We start from the raw sequence: 12,809 nt of genomic DNA, 5'->3' as shown, positions 1-12,809 counted from the left end.
TAATGTTACATGATTTTTTTAAAGAAATTAAAGAATTTAAAATCTTTTTAGATGACACCTGCCAAACACATTTCAACAACTCTAAGAAACAGAATTGTCAGTGTTTTGATATTTGATTTGATTTGCACACAACTAATTTCTTTGCATTTTTAGTTCTACAAAACCCTATTAACAACTCTTTACATTTCCGTTATGCTGGACACGACGTGTTAAAAACAAAACTGTTGGATTGTAGCTAGTATTGTGGGACTGTAGCATCTCCAGCCTATGGAGGCACATTCATTGAGTGTTCAAACACAGCTGAACACATGGGAACAAGCAATCATTTTGAAAGCATTGTTATTGGCAGCTGTTGTTCACAGATTGTCAAATGGAACAGTAACAGATTGTACTTTTTATACAACAGAATGTGCATTCAATATATTAGCATTTTAATCCAGTTTAATGATAAAATCCTATTTGCTCTGAAATGTGACTCATATGACAAAGGTAGCAGAAAAATAGGTAGTTAAAAGCTTGATTTCTTTAATGCAAGATTCATTATTGTACATTAACAATTCAATGGTCTCTGCACAGCTTTTTTTTTTTTTTTACAATATGTACCACAAGTCTATGTCAGCACCTACAGGTATTTACATTACATAATGTTACAGTGGAGACAAAGGTGCTGGGGAAAAGAGTGACAAAAGAGGATGAATGGAAAAAAAGATGGATGCTCAGGAAGAATGAAGGGAAATTACTGATTAAGAGATGTGCATGACAGCGGACGTATGGCTATCACAGTCACACTTGTGCCTGCTACTAGAGCAGAATTAAGAGAAGGGGGGGGGGACGTCATGAATAACATTGACAATAATATTAAAATAAAACATTTGTTGCTTTTCAAAGCCGCAGCGTGGTAACAGAGCTGGGGCAGTGACAGGTGCTGGAGGAAGAGGCAGGTACCAAACACACTAACACAAAACTCATCAGTCATACACTCACACACATCAAGTACTTGTATACACGCGCAATCGTACAGACATTGCTCATTATGTTGCGAACATGCACACAAAAATGTTTTCTTGTTCCTGTATCCGATCGCATCTCAGTTCAGCTGTAACACAACCTTACATGCACACAATCAGCTCACGCAGCAATATAGTGAATGAGGGTTGTGTGTTTGTCGACAGGACCCTATGGAAGGGCACTTAGGCCTCTGCACTGAACACAGTCTCCCACCGATCACCTCAACTGGGCTCTGTAGACCAATCAGAGAATGTGCTGGGCTGTGGGGAGCACTGTTATTGGCTGCTTTTATTTCCTGGTCTGAATAAAGATGGGAGGATGACTGAAGAGTGGCATTTTTCACGTAGTTTGCGGTTGTTGTTGTTTTCTTTTCTTAAGAGCTCAGATCATCCTATTGCGTTTGTGAGTGGGCGAGTCTGTTATGACATCATTGCACTGTGCGGAACTTCGTTTCCGAGTTCCGTTGTCGAGGTGGAGCGCCATCTCCTCAGCAATGAAAGTGTTGAGGTCCACATCGTGGAGACCATTTCTGCGGCGACTGGGGGCGGAGCTGGCACTCAGGTGTGTAGGTGAACCTGGGGCTCCGGAGCGCATACTGATACTCGCCATGGCTCCGCTTAGACCTTGAACACGCAGGTAGGAAAACAAATACGAAATATAAATATCCATTTCACAACCCCTAATTAATCAAGACAACAACAGGCAACATGCTTCCACTATATGTATATCAAATTGTTTATAAATTAGCCCGCACATGACATGCGGGGGGAAAAAAATACAAATACATATATATATATATATAAAAAACATGATTTAACTAAAATGAGGAAACAAAATTGTAAATTGTGACCATGAGTAAATGAAAGTTAACAAATAAAACACTTTTGCCCGCATTTCATGTGCAGGGCTGTGTAAAAAGGAACTATCATCAGTGATTCCAGTTTTTGTGCTCTGAAAACCTTACCTGTATTGGGCAGTATGATTTCTACGAACAATGCCAGAGGCCATAGAGTGAGCTGCTGTGAAAAAGTGTACAACGCATATTGCCCAAAGCAAGGAAGCGCTTTATATTATTCGCTTCAAAGATCATAAGACAAATTTCTTTGCTGTTCTTACACACACACATATATAGATAGATAGATAGATAGATACACACACAGTAGTCAACATTTGAAGTGGATCAAAACCTTTCATCAAAGTTGTCCTAAAACAATTAAAACAATACCCATTATTGTCTTAGGACAACTTTGATTCACTTTTTATCCACTTGAAATATTGACTACTCTGTGTGTGTGTGTGTGTGTGTGTGTGTAATGCAAGCATTTCCATTTTGCAAAATGGACCTACAATCATCAAGCAATTAAATGGCACGTCGTCAAGCTCACTCACCATGCAGAGCAATGGCCTCCCTGAAAGGCTGCAGGTCTGTTTCTACAGATGAACTTGTCTCCGAGGATGTGGGTCGGCTTGGCGACACCATTGTAAGTCTTGGCGGAGCCCTGGAACTACGTGGCGGTGGGGCTTTACCACATAGGAAGCTGATAAGATCCTCACGCCGAATAGTCCGCCTCCTTTTCTTCACCCACGCCAGGACATCTTTATTTCGTCTTTGATGACCAATCTGAATACCCAGCTCATAACTCCGCTGATGGGCATCAACACTCTCTAGAAGATGGGGGGGACGACTCGGCATGAGCATTTCTGTACGCATGTCAGGAATCAGCCCAGTTGCATCAATGTCTCAATGTTTTATGCTCAGTGATGTCAGTCTCTTTTAAAAATTCTAATAAGAGCTTTAGAATTCAGAAAATGTTATACGGCATCAAGCAGAGAGCAAGTATTTCATATGAGGGAGAAACTGAACAGCAGGTAAATTATTGCTGATGATTAAAATAAGAAGCTTTTAATAATGTAATTATGTAAATGTTACATCAACTTCCAAAGCAATTGCACAACACCATACATTTTCATTCTGCCAGAACAGCAGCATCATATCCTCAGGAACAGCAGCCACTGTTCTTCAAAATATTATTTTCAATCCATAATAGGCAACAAATATACCACCTCAACCATAACTGGCAGGCATGAAGATTTGTTTCAATTGACAGGATTTCCATTGCTAGGCTGGAACTAGACTGAAATGAATTATACGCTTACAAAATCTTGAGATGGGGTGCATGAAATGATTCAAGAGATGGTAAAATCTCACCAAGGTGGTTAGAAGAAAAATGAGGGACTATAGAAAATACACTTGGACTGAACAATTTCTGGTGAACTTACACACTGAACTTTTGATTGATAAATACAGAACACAGTAAGCAGGCAATCAAACTTGATCTGATCACATCCTATATGCTTTGAAAACGTCTCACAATAGCCAACTTGCTAAATCAGTCAATATGTAGGCAGTAATCTCCAGTAAACTGAACACACAAACACTCCCTGTTCCTGACAGCTTCTAATAACGTGACTCAAATCATCCACATGACACATCTGATATCCTCCCCTCCACATCATCTCTCATCACCCCAACCAAACAGAAACTTCTGAATGACTCAAGGTTTGCTATAGCAGACAATGCTGTACACATCTGTGATGGGTTTAAGGTCTCATTACTGCAATCTATAATACACAACTATTCTAGGCTGTGAATAAGACTTCTACTGTAACAATGAAAGTTTCTGTCAGGAGAGAGGAATAAATCAACAGGATTTTAAAGAGCAGGTCATATGGGTTTTTGAAAAATCTCTCTTTTGCAGTTTATAACGTAGCTATCCTTAAATGAAAACAATCTGCAAAGTTGTTAATCAAAAAAAGTGCATGATAAATATTGTCTCTCAAAAGAGAAAGTCGATTCTGAATCACCTTAACGAGTCGTCATATTTTCAAATCTTTTGCCCGTTACCAATATACGTCAATGGGTAACATTTGCTTAATCCCCACCTGCCCACGAAATACAAACAGAATCTTCCGCTAGTTAGTGTGTTTACATCATGTTGAGAAGACACTGTGTTCAAGGACACCCCAACCAAACAGAAACTTCTGAATGACTCAAGGTTTGCTATAGCAGACAATGCTGTACACATCTGTGATGGGTTTAAGGTCTCATTACTGCAATCTATAATACACAACTATTCTAGGCTGTGAATAAGACTTCTACTGTAACAATGAAAGTTTCTGTCAGGAGAGAGGAATAAATCAACAGGATTTTAAAGAGCAGGTCATATGGGTTTTTGAAAAATCTCTCTTTTGCAGTTTATAACGTAGCTATCCTTAAATGAAAACAATCTGCAAAGTTGTTAATCAAAAAAAGTGCATGATAAATATTGTCTCTCAAAAGAGAAAGTCGATTCTGAATCACTTCGTTTTATCACACAATTTTATCTTCGTTGGCTGTCTCATTACTGCAATCTATAATACACAACTATTCTAGGCTGTGAATAAGACTTCTACTGTAACAATGAAAGTTTCTGTCAGGAGAGAGGAATAAATCAACAGGATTTTAAAGAGCAGGTCATATGGGTTTTTGAAAAATCTCTCTTTTGCAGTTTATAACGTAGCTATCCTTAAATGAAAACAATCTGCAAAGTTGTTAATCAAAAAAAGTGCATGATAAATATTGTCTCTCAAAAGAGAAAGTCGATTCTGAATCACCTTAACGAGTCGTCATATTTTCAAATCTTTTGCCCGTTACCAATATACGTCAATGGGTAACATTTGCTTAATCCCCACCTGCCCACGAAATACAAACAGAATCTTCCGCTAGTTAGTGTGTTTACATCATGTTGAGAAGACACTGTGTTCAAGGATTCCACAGAAATACAATTCAAACCTTTTGTTGTGCTCGTCACTTTACCGAGAACTGCTTCTCTAATCTTGGCTTTTATCTTCGTTGGCATCTAATTTTCTTAATTTGGACTAACATGCTCTCCTAACCACAACCTGCAAGTACGATTGATACGCTATGTGTACATTTTCAATTGAGTGCTTAAAATATCAAGTTTTTGTGCTAATATGTGATGTATATCTAGTGCAGCTTTAGGTTTCCAGGTAAAGTACGATATTACCGTCTTACTGAAGTAGTAATTATAATTCGCTGTGAACCCACCATTTCTTAAGAATGTGTCGATTAATGTAGACTGACGTTGTTCTAATTACTTCGTTTAATATTAAAGAATGTAGTGTAGCACACAGACTTCATAATCACCGTGAAATTGCCGTTTATTTTGCTGCACTAGCAGTTATAAGGTTAAGGCGGGAAAGACGAGTGAGTTAGGCTGCTGTGCCTGATACAGCTGTTCTGCATTCTGATTAAAAGTTAAGACCGAGCGTTTTTTGTCTGTCGTTCTTCAAACATTACAGTAGACATATTTTGATTTACAAACTGTATTGTTTCATCAGTTAGTCACGTTAGCACTCAGCTAACATATCCATTATTGTTTTAAGTGTTCACAGTTTAGCAGCTAAACTTTAGCTGTGGGCACGATTCGCTAGCATTAGTGTTTTTGTATTTTATGTCATTTTTAGAAGAATGGATTGGAGCACTATATTGTTGTTTTATGCAAAGGTGCTTTGTCAATAGCAGCGCTCGCTATACTTGCTCAAGGACTCCTCTCTGTGCCAATCACAACAGGCTTGGCCAGTTGACCAATCAGAGCAGAGTAGGCTTATGGAAGGGAGGGGTTTGCTCCGAACTTGCTTGGAACTAATCATTTCGAAATCATTGGCAAATGACCCTAATATTAAATGTATATTCTGAGAAAATTCCACTGTTTTCTGATCTGTTGTAGGGGACTCCAACACAATATCAGGACACTTTAAAATACCATATGACCTGCTCTTTAAGAACTGCTGTCGGCCATGCTGTTGCTAGTCTCCAGCATACGCACAACCTACTAAACACTGTTCAACAGATTTATTTTAATTGGAAAATTAGTGGCTGGGATTTTAATTATTCTCAAAAAAAGTCATTTGTTCTGTGGTTCTTATTCTAATTTATGGAAAAACAGCGATACAGCTTCATATGATTACTGAACTTTAAAAAGGCGACGATTTAGCACAAATGACGCAGAACGAGTGAAGGAGACACGCTGAATGAAAGCACACATTTGGCACTAGAGAGCGCAGCCAGAGGCAGAAATGCAGCCGTTACCTCGGTAACCCTGTAAACAAAGCAGCTGCTACTTTGTTTCAAACAGCCATTTAGATATTTATATTCGCTTTACTCTTCACCATAGCACCAAATGTTGATGTGACCAAATAATGTGTCACTTGTATAGTGTTGAATGGGGAAAAACGCAACGGTCAATATGGCCGCTCAATTGCAGGAAGCCCCGCCTTCTGAATGAAAGAGCCAATCGCACCATATGACCTGCTCTTTAAGAACTGCTGTCGGCCATGCTGTTGCTAGTCTCCAGCATACGCACAACCTACTAAACACTGTTCAACAGATTTATTTTAATTGGAAAATTAGTGGCTGGGATTTTAATTATTCTCAAAAAAAGTCATTTGTTCTGTGGTTCTTATTCTAATTTATGGAAAAACAGCGATACAGCTTCATATGATTACTGAACTTTAAAAAGGCGACGATTTAGCACAAATGACGCAGAACGAGTGAAGGAGACACGCTGAATGAAAGCACACATTTGGCACTAGAGAGCGCAGCCAGAGGCAGAAATGCAGCCGTTACCTCGGTAACCCTGTAAACAAAGCAGCTGCTACTTTGTTTCAAACAGCCATTTAGATATTTATATTCGCTTTACTCTTCACCATAGCACCAAATGTTGATGTGACCAAATAATGTGTCACTTGTATAGTGTTGAATGGGGAAAAACGCAACGGTCAATATGGCCGCTCAATTGCAGGAAGCCCCGCCTTCTGAATGAAAGAGCCAATCGCTAATCGGTAAAGTCAGCGCATCACTGCAGCTGCCGTTAGAAGTCCTGGTTGCTTTAGAAACAGCGCTCTGAGATGCGCGCTTACAAAGTCTCTCTAAGGCAAGTCATGTCACTCTGCAGCCATCTTTGAAATGCCTCTCGGGCATGCAAGTGCAGCTCCTAACGCTTTGAATGAGGAAACATCAAATTCTCCAAAACTGTTCCCTAAGCTAACGATTAAATTTCATATTCTAAATCACCATTGAAATCTGACATCAGCGGTATCATACATGTTGTTTATTTTGCTCAAATAGCGTTAAATAAAGCTTATTTTTCAGGCTAGATCAGCCAGTGAAAGATCAGATCTTTTTCCCCATTCAAAGATATAGGAGCTGCACTTGCATGCCCGAGAGGCTTTTCAAAGATGGCCGCCGAGTGACATGCCTTTTCTTAAAAGGACTTTGTTAATACTTAAAGGTGCTGTATGTAAGTTTTTGACTCTACTAAAGCATAAAAATACCATAATATGTTTGCAGATATTTAAGAAACATGCCAAGTTAACATACTTGTTAATCTGAAAAACAATGCTACAGTCAGTTATTCTCCTTTGAAAATGTGCTGTTTTGGTTTGTGAAACCCACCCACTGCCAGTTTACCCAATTGTATTTCGGCACCCCGGGTTGCCAGTTGGCGGAAAACACAGCGCATTTAATTTCATTCATCTTCAATGCACTTGTTCCTGTTGGTGTCGTCAATCTGGACGGGTTGCCAGTTGGCGGAAAACACAGCGCATTTAATTTCATTCATCTTCAATGCACTCGTTCCTGTTGGTGTCGTCAATCTGGAAACCTGCGTATGCGTCAAGTTTGAGGAGGGGGGGCCGGGTGAAAAAAAACCCCCTCTCCAATATTTTGAATTTGGACTGCAATACCTAGTTCAACCACTCGGTGTCAATCCTACATACAGCACCTTTAAAGACTTGAGCTATTTATTTTCAAACTTAAACTTTTTTTCTTAAATTTTATTTTAAATCTAACCTAAAACATGGCCTAACTACATATTGACTGATTCGTTATTATTGTTCGGTAACACTTAACAGGTTCCATTGACATTAGTTAACTACATTAGTTAACATGAAATAACACTGACTGCATTTATTAATCTTGATTCATGATAATTTCAACTTTTAATGATACATTATAAAATCAAAAGTTGTCTGCTAATATTTAATGGAGCTAACATGAAATGTCTCCTTATATCCTCTTATTAAGCTAAAACACGTAATTTGAAAAATGTGCTCCTATGTTGAATTTTTTTTTTTTATGTGCTCCTAAATTTTTCAACGTAGGAGCACATGTGCTCCTTGGGGAAAATATATGCATCAAGCCCTGCTTAAATCAAATACTCTAAGACTTTTACTCAAGTTATTTTGAAATTGGTGACTTAACTTGTAGTGGAGTAATTTTCACTGTAAGGTATCTGTACTTTTACTCAAGTTTGGTTTTTATGTACTCTTTACAACTCTGCCTTAAAAGGTACATTTTAGAGTGTGTAGGTCCAACCAATGATATTGCTCCTTACAGCCTACACTCAAATGCTACTGGTTTGAGCTATAGTTAATGCTCATTCACACCAATGATGAGAGCTGTAGTGATATCTATAAAGTTTTAATAATCGTTCTAATTCTATGAGAATAGGGAAGTTCATGTCACAACTAGAACAATAACATGTTGAGGAATGATATCAATGGAATCACTTTCGGAGCAATTTTTTTCCAGCTGATAAACGCTAAAAATATTAGCCAATCAGAGTCTACTTGACTTTAAAGAGCTCAAGCATCTAAAGCAACAGACGACATAACTGTAACCTGTGCTTATAATAAGCAGAACGTTTCCGTTGGTACTGACACCAGTATATGTTGGTGTGGGCACTAATATGCTTAGTATGCATGTAGTATACATGGGCCTGTTGTCTTTGAAATCCTGCCAATTAACGACAAATCACAAACAGTTGCCTAGAACGCAACAGTCTGGTTCTCAACTTACCTTTGTATAGGTTAGTGACGGCAGTTGCAGCATTTTGAAAGGGAACCCACAAGGAAAGCCCCTGTTGTTGACACACTCTATCTGAGGGAGTGAGCAGACAGGAAATGTTTACGTTGCAAGTGGAGATACATCATTTCCCGTCCGAATAAGACACATATTTACCCACTGTATTTAAATAAAGACAAGAAAACACCCAAGACAACTAAACCACCATCTGCTTTATATTTAGTACCTTAACTGCCTCTCACACTGGCTGTGTGTCATGAGATAGTGAGCTGCCTACTTAAACTGCACTTTTGGGCAGCATAAGCGCGCTTGGAATGTTCTAAATGCGTCTATGATGACCATAAGTGCGGTCTACATAAGCAGCTCTCTGTGTTTTGAGACACAGCCATTAATTACACGACGTCTAAATTTGATATGTAGCAAGAGGACTCTACGCCATTTTGTTGAGTAGCTTTAGTTTATCTGATTGTACTGGGTTGTCCAAACCACAACTTTGTGTATGAAAACATTGTGTTTTCGCAATTTTAGCCAACTTTTTAGTTGTATCAATTCAACAACAAATGTCAACAAAGCCAGCTCTGACACAGTAACTCACAATCTTTGAATTTAGCCTGCTAATCCTGCCTTCGCCATTTTGTTTCGCATACTATCATTGTTGTTAAAGAAAAATCTTACGTTTTCATCCGTTCATAACGTAGTTTGTATTCCTCGATCTTTTTGTCTGCATATATGACGTTTGAGTTCATAACAGGAGTTTTCGCTCACAAATCGAGTTATTTTCATCAGATGAACTCCTCCCTGCACTTCGCCATTTTGTTTTGCTGATACATTATAAAATCAAAAGTTGTCTGCTAATATTTAATGGAGCTAACATGAAATGTCTCCTTATATCCTCTTATTAAGCTAAAACACGTAATTTGAAAAATGTGCTCCTATGGTGAATTTTTTTTTTTAATGTGCTCCTAAATTTTTCAACGTAGGAGCACATGTGCTCCTTGGGGAAAAGATATGCATCAAGCCCTGCTTAAATCAAATACTCTAAGACTTTTACTGAAGTTATTTTGAAATTGGTGACTTAACTTGTAGTGGAGTAATTTTCACTGTAAGGTATCTGTACTTTTACTCAAGTTTGGTTTTTATGTACTCTTTACAACTCTGCCTTAAAAGGTACATTTTAGAGTGTGTAGGTCCAACCAATGATATTGCTCCTTACAGCCTACACTCAAATGCTACTGGTTTGAGCTATAGTTAATGCTCATTCACACCAATGATGAGAGCTGTAGTGATATCTATAAAGTTTTAATAATCGTTCTAATTCTATGAGAATAGGGAAGTTCATGTCACAACTAGAACAATAACATGTTGAGGAATGATATCAATGGAATCACTTTCGGAGCAATTTTTTTCCAGCTGATAAACGCTAAAAATATTAGCCAATCAGAGTCTACTTGACTTTAAAGAGCTCAAGCATCTAAAGCAACAGACGACATAACTGTAACCTGTGCTTATAATAAGCAGAACGTTTCCGTTGGTACTGACACCAGTATATGTTGGTGTGGGCACTAATATGCTTAGTATGCATGTAGTATACATGGGCCTGTTGTCTTTGAAATCCTGCCAATTAACGACAAATCACAAACAGTTGCCTAGAACGCAACAGTCTGGTTCTCAACTTACCTTTGTATAGGTTAGTGACGGCAGTTGCAGCATTTTGAAAGGGAACCCACAAGGAAAGCCCCTGTTGTTGACACACTCTATCTGAGGGAGTGAGCAGACAGGAAATGTTTACGTTGCAAGTGGAGATACATCATTTCCCGTCCGAATAAGACACATATTTACCCACTGTATTTAAATAAAGACAAGAAAACACCCAAGACAACTAAACCACCATCTGCTTTATATTTAGTACCTTAACTGCCTCTCACACTGGCTGTGTGTCATGAGATAGTGAGCTGCCTACTTAAACTGCACTTTTGGGCAGCATAAGCGCGCTTGGAATGTTCTAAATGCGTCTATGATGACCATAAGTGCGGTCTACATAAGCAGCTCTCTGTGTTTTGAGACACAGCCATTAATTACACGACGTCTAAATTTGATATGTAGCAAGAGGACTCTACGCCATTTTGTTGAGTAGCTTTAGTTTATCTGATTGTACCGGGTTGTCCAAACCACAACTTTGTGTATGAAAACATTGTTTTCGCAATTTTAGCCAACTTTTTAGTTGTATCAATTCAACAACAAATGTCAACAAAGCCAGCTCTGACACAGTAACTCACAATCTTTGAATTTAGCCTGCTAATCCTGCCTTCGCCATTTTGTTTCGCATACTATCATTGTTGTTAAAGAAAAATTTTACGTTTTCATCCGTTCATAACGTAGTTTGTATTCCTCGATCTTTTTGTCTGCATATATGACGTTTGAGTTCATAACAGAGGAGTTTTCGCTCACAAATCGAGTTATTTTCCATCAGATGAACTCCTCCCTGCACTTCGCCATTTTGTTTTGCTGACAGACATCCAGCTGGGTGAAGCTTTTAATATCACAAAAAAATATGGTAAAAGTCGTTTAAATGTACTGTAGCTAGTTTTATTAATAAACAAAGACGGGGAACCAGTGACATTTCTGGATTGTATCCTCACAGAAACTGATTTGTGTGTCCGTTTACATTGCTCGTCTGCCACTTAGCATCAATGCTAATCTGTAACGCCACCGACCTTCAACAGCCAAATAAAGAGACGAAATAATGTGAATTAAGCCCTGAATGTGTCTTTCACAACAAAATAACCTGTCGGCATCTTAATTTGATAACATTAGATTTAGTTGGGTGGTTGTCCGTTGAGCTTTTGAGTTAGTGTCCTTTGTTTGCCAGTGTCAGCTAGCCAGCCAAGACTAGCTCTCGGTGACTTTTTATTATACATGCCGCACCTTTATACAGTTGTGCGACGGCGGTGGCGGAGTTCTGGAAAAGATGCCAGAGTTTCTGTTGGCTCTGTTCTGTCTCCTCTTCACTCGGTTCCTCTTGCTCAGCCTCGGCTAGACACTGCCGCTCCCACTTGGAGAACCAGTGCTCGGGTCCGTGTTCCTGGATCTCCGCTTCTCCCTCCTCCTTCTTCTCCTCCATGGCCACAAAAACACTTAAAACGCAGCTGTAATGCTCTAACGTTCGCCTAAAAAGTTCTCCGTGGTGATTAAACCCGGCCGTGGTCGATTGTCGGCAGCGGCCTCATCGACAGCTGTTAGTTTACGTCTGCATAGCCAATGGTTCTTGCACTTCTGCTACACGGTCGATGAAAACAACTTAACGTTGCCGAGACTCAAACCCCGCCCTCATGAGTTATGCTCGACGCTCATTAGCTACAGTCATGTGGAGGCGTGGTTGGGCGTCAACGGCTCAACAGTTCATTAGATGTGTCAACTGTCTGTCATCTGTCACGGAGTGACAATGAATGAAGACACCGCCCCTGTTCAAGTGAACTGCCACACCAAATACTTGAGCCTCAAGTATACTGAGCAGGAACGCAAGGCCCATTTCATGCAGCCAGTGTCCAAAGTCTTATCCTGTTGCTCTTCTGTTCATTACAGTAGGCGTCGGTTAAACAAAGAGAAGAGATTTTGATTTTACAGCCGGTTGTGATTACCTTCTTTGGTCTACAGAGGGCGTCATCATACAAGTGTACACGAATCAGAAAGACTTTAGAAATACTTGAATTCCTTGAAAGGAACTTTGCACGAATGCATCTATCAAAATCACTTGGTACCAATTTAAAGTCACTGAAGTCTTCACACGTAGTAAACTAATTTAGAGAAAATACAACTTCGCGGTGGCATATTTTAAAACGCTTCTCTTAAAATGTATATACACAAGACTATAGAT

The 12,809-nt window shown here is 39.1% G+C and overlaps 1 protein-coding gene across 1 annotated transcript; it reads right to left on the bottom strand.

Annotated features, from left to right (window-relative positions):
• Positions 1-577: 577 nt before the first annotated feature.
• LOC107590708 (UPF0472 protein C16orf72 homolog) lies at positions 578-12,763 on the bottom strand. Its single transcript, XM_016279614.1, has 4 exons — positions 11,861-12,763; positions 10,613-10,693; positions 2,398-2,673; positions 578-1,631 (listed from the first exon to the last, which is right to left on the bottom strand). The coding sequence occupies exons 1-4, from the start codon at positions 12,054-12,056 to the stop codon at positions 1,390-1,392; spliced, it is 795 nt and encodes a 264-aa protein (XP_016135100.1). The 5' UTR covers positions 12,057-12,763; the 3' UTR covers positions 578-1,389.
• Positions 12,764-12,809: the final 46 nt, after the last annotated feature.

Source organism: Sinocyclocheilus grahami, unplaced genomic scaffold, assembly GCF_001515645.1.
Source record: "Sinocyclocheilus grahami isolate Dianchi unplaced genomic scaffold, SAMN03320097.WGS_v1.1 scaffold132.1, whole genome shotgun sequence".
Classification (NCBI taxonomy): Eukaryota; Metazoa; Chordata; class Actinopteri; order Cypriniformes; family Cyprinidae; genus Sinocyclocheilus; species Sinocyclocheilus grahami.
Note: the sequence above shows the minus strand (reverse complement) of the source record. Positions and strands in the feature narration are given on the sequence as shown.

Coding starts and splice junctions, on each gene's coding strand:
- LOC107590708 (XM_016279614.1), bottom strand. CDS start 12,056: ATGGAGGAGAAGAAGGAGGAGGGAGAAGCGGAGATCCAGGAACACGGA. Junction 2,674..10,612: donor CGTCACTAACCTATACAAAG/GTAAGTTGAGAA, acceptor CCCATCTTCTAG/AGAGTGTTGATGCCCATCAG. Junction 1,632..2,397: donor GGAGGCCATTGCTCTGCATG/GTGAGTGAGCTT, acceptor TGCGTGTTCAAG/GTCTAAGCGGAGCCATGGCG.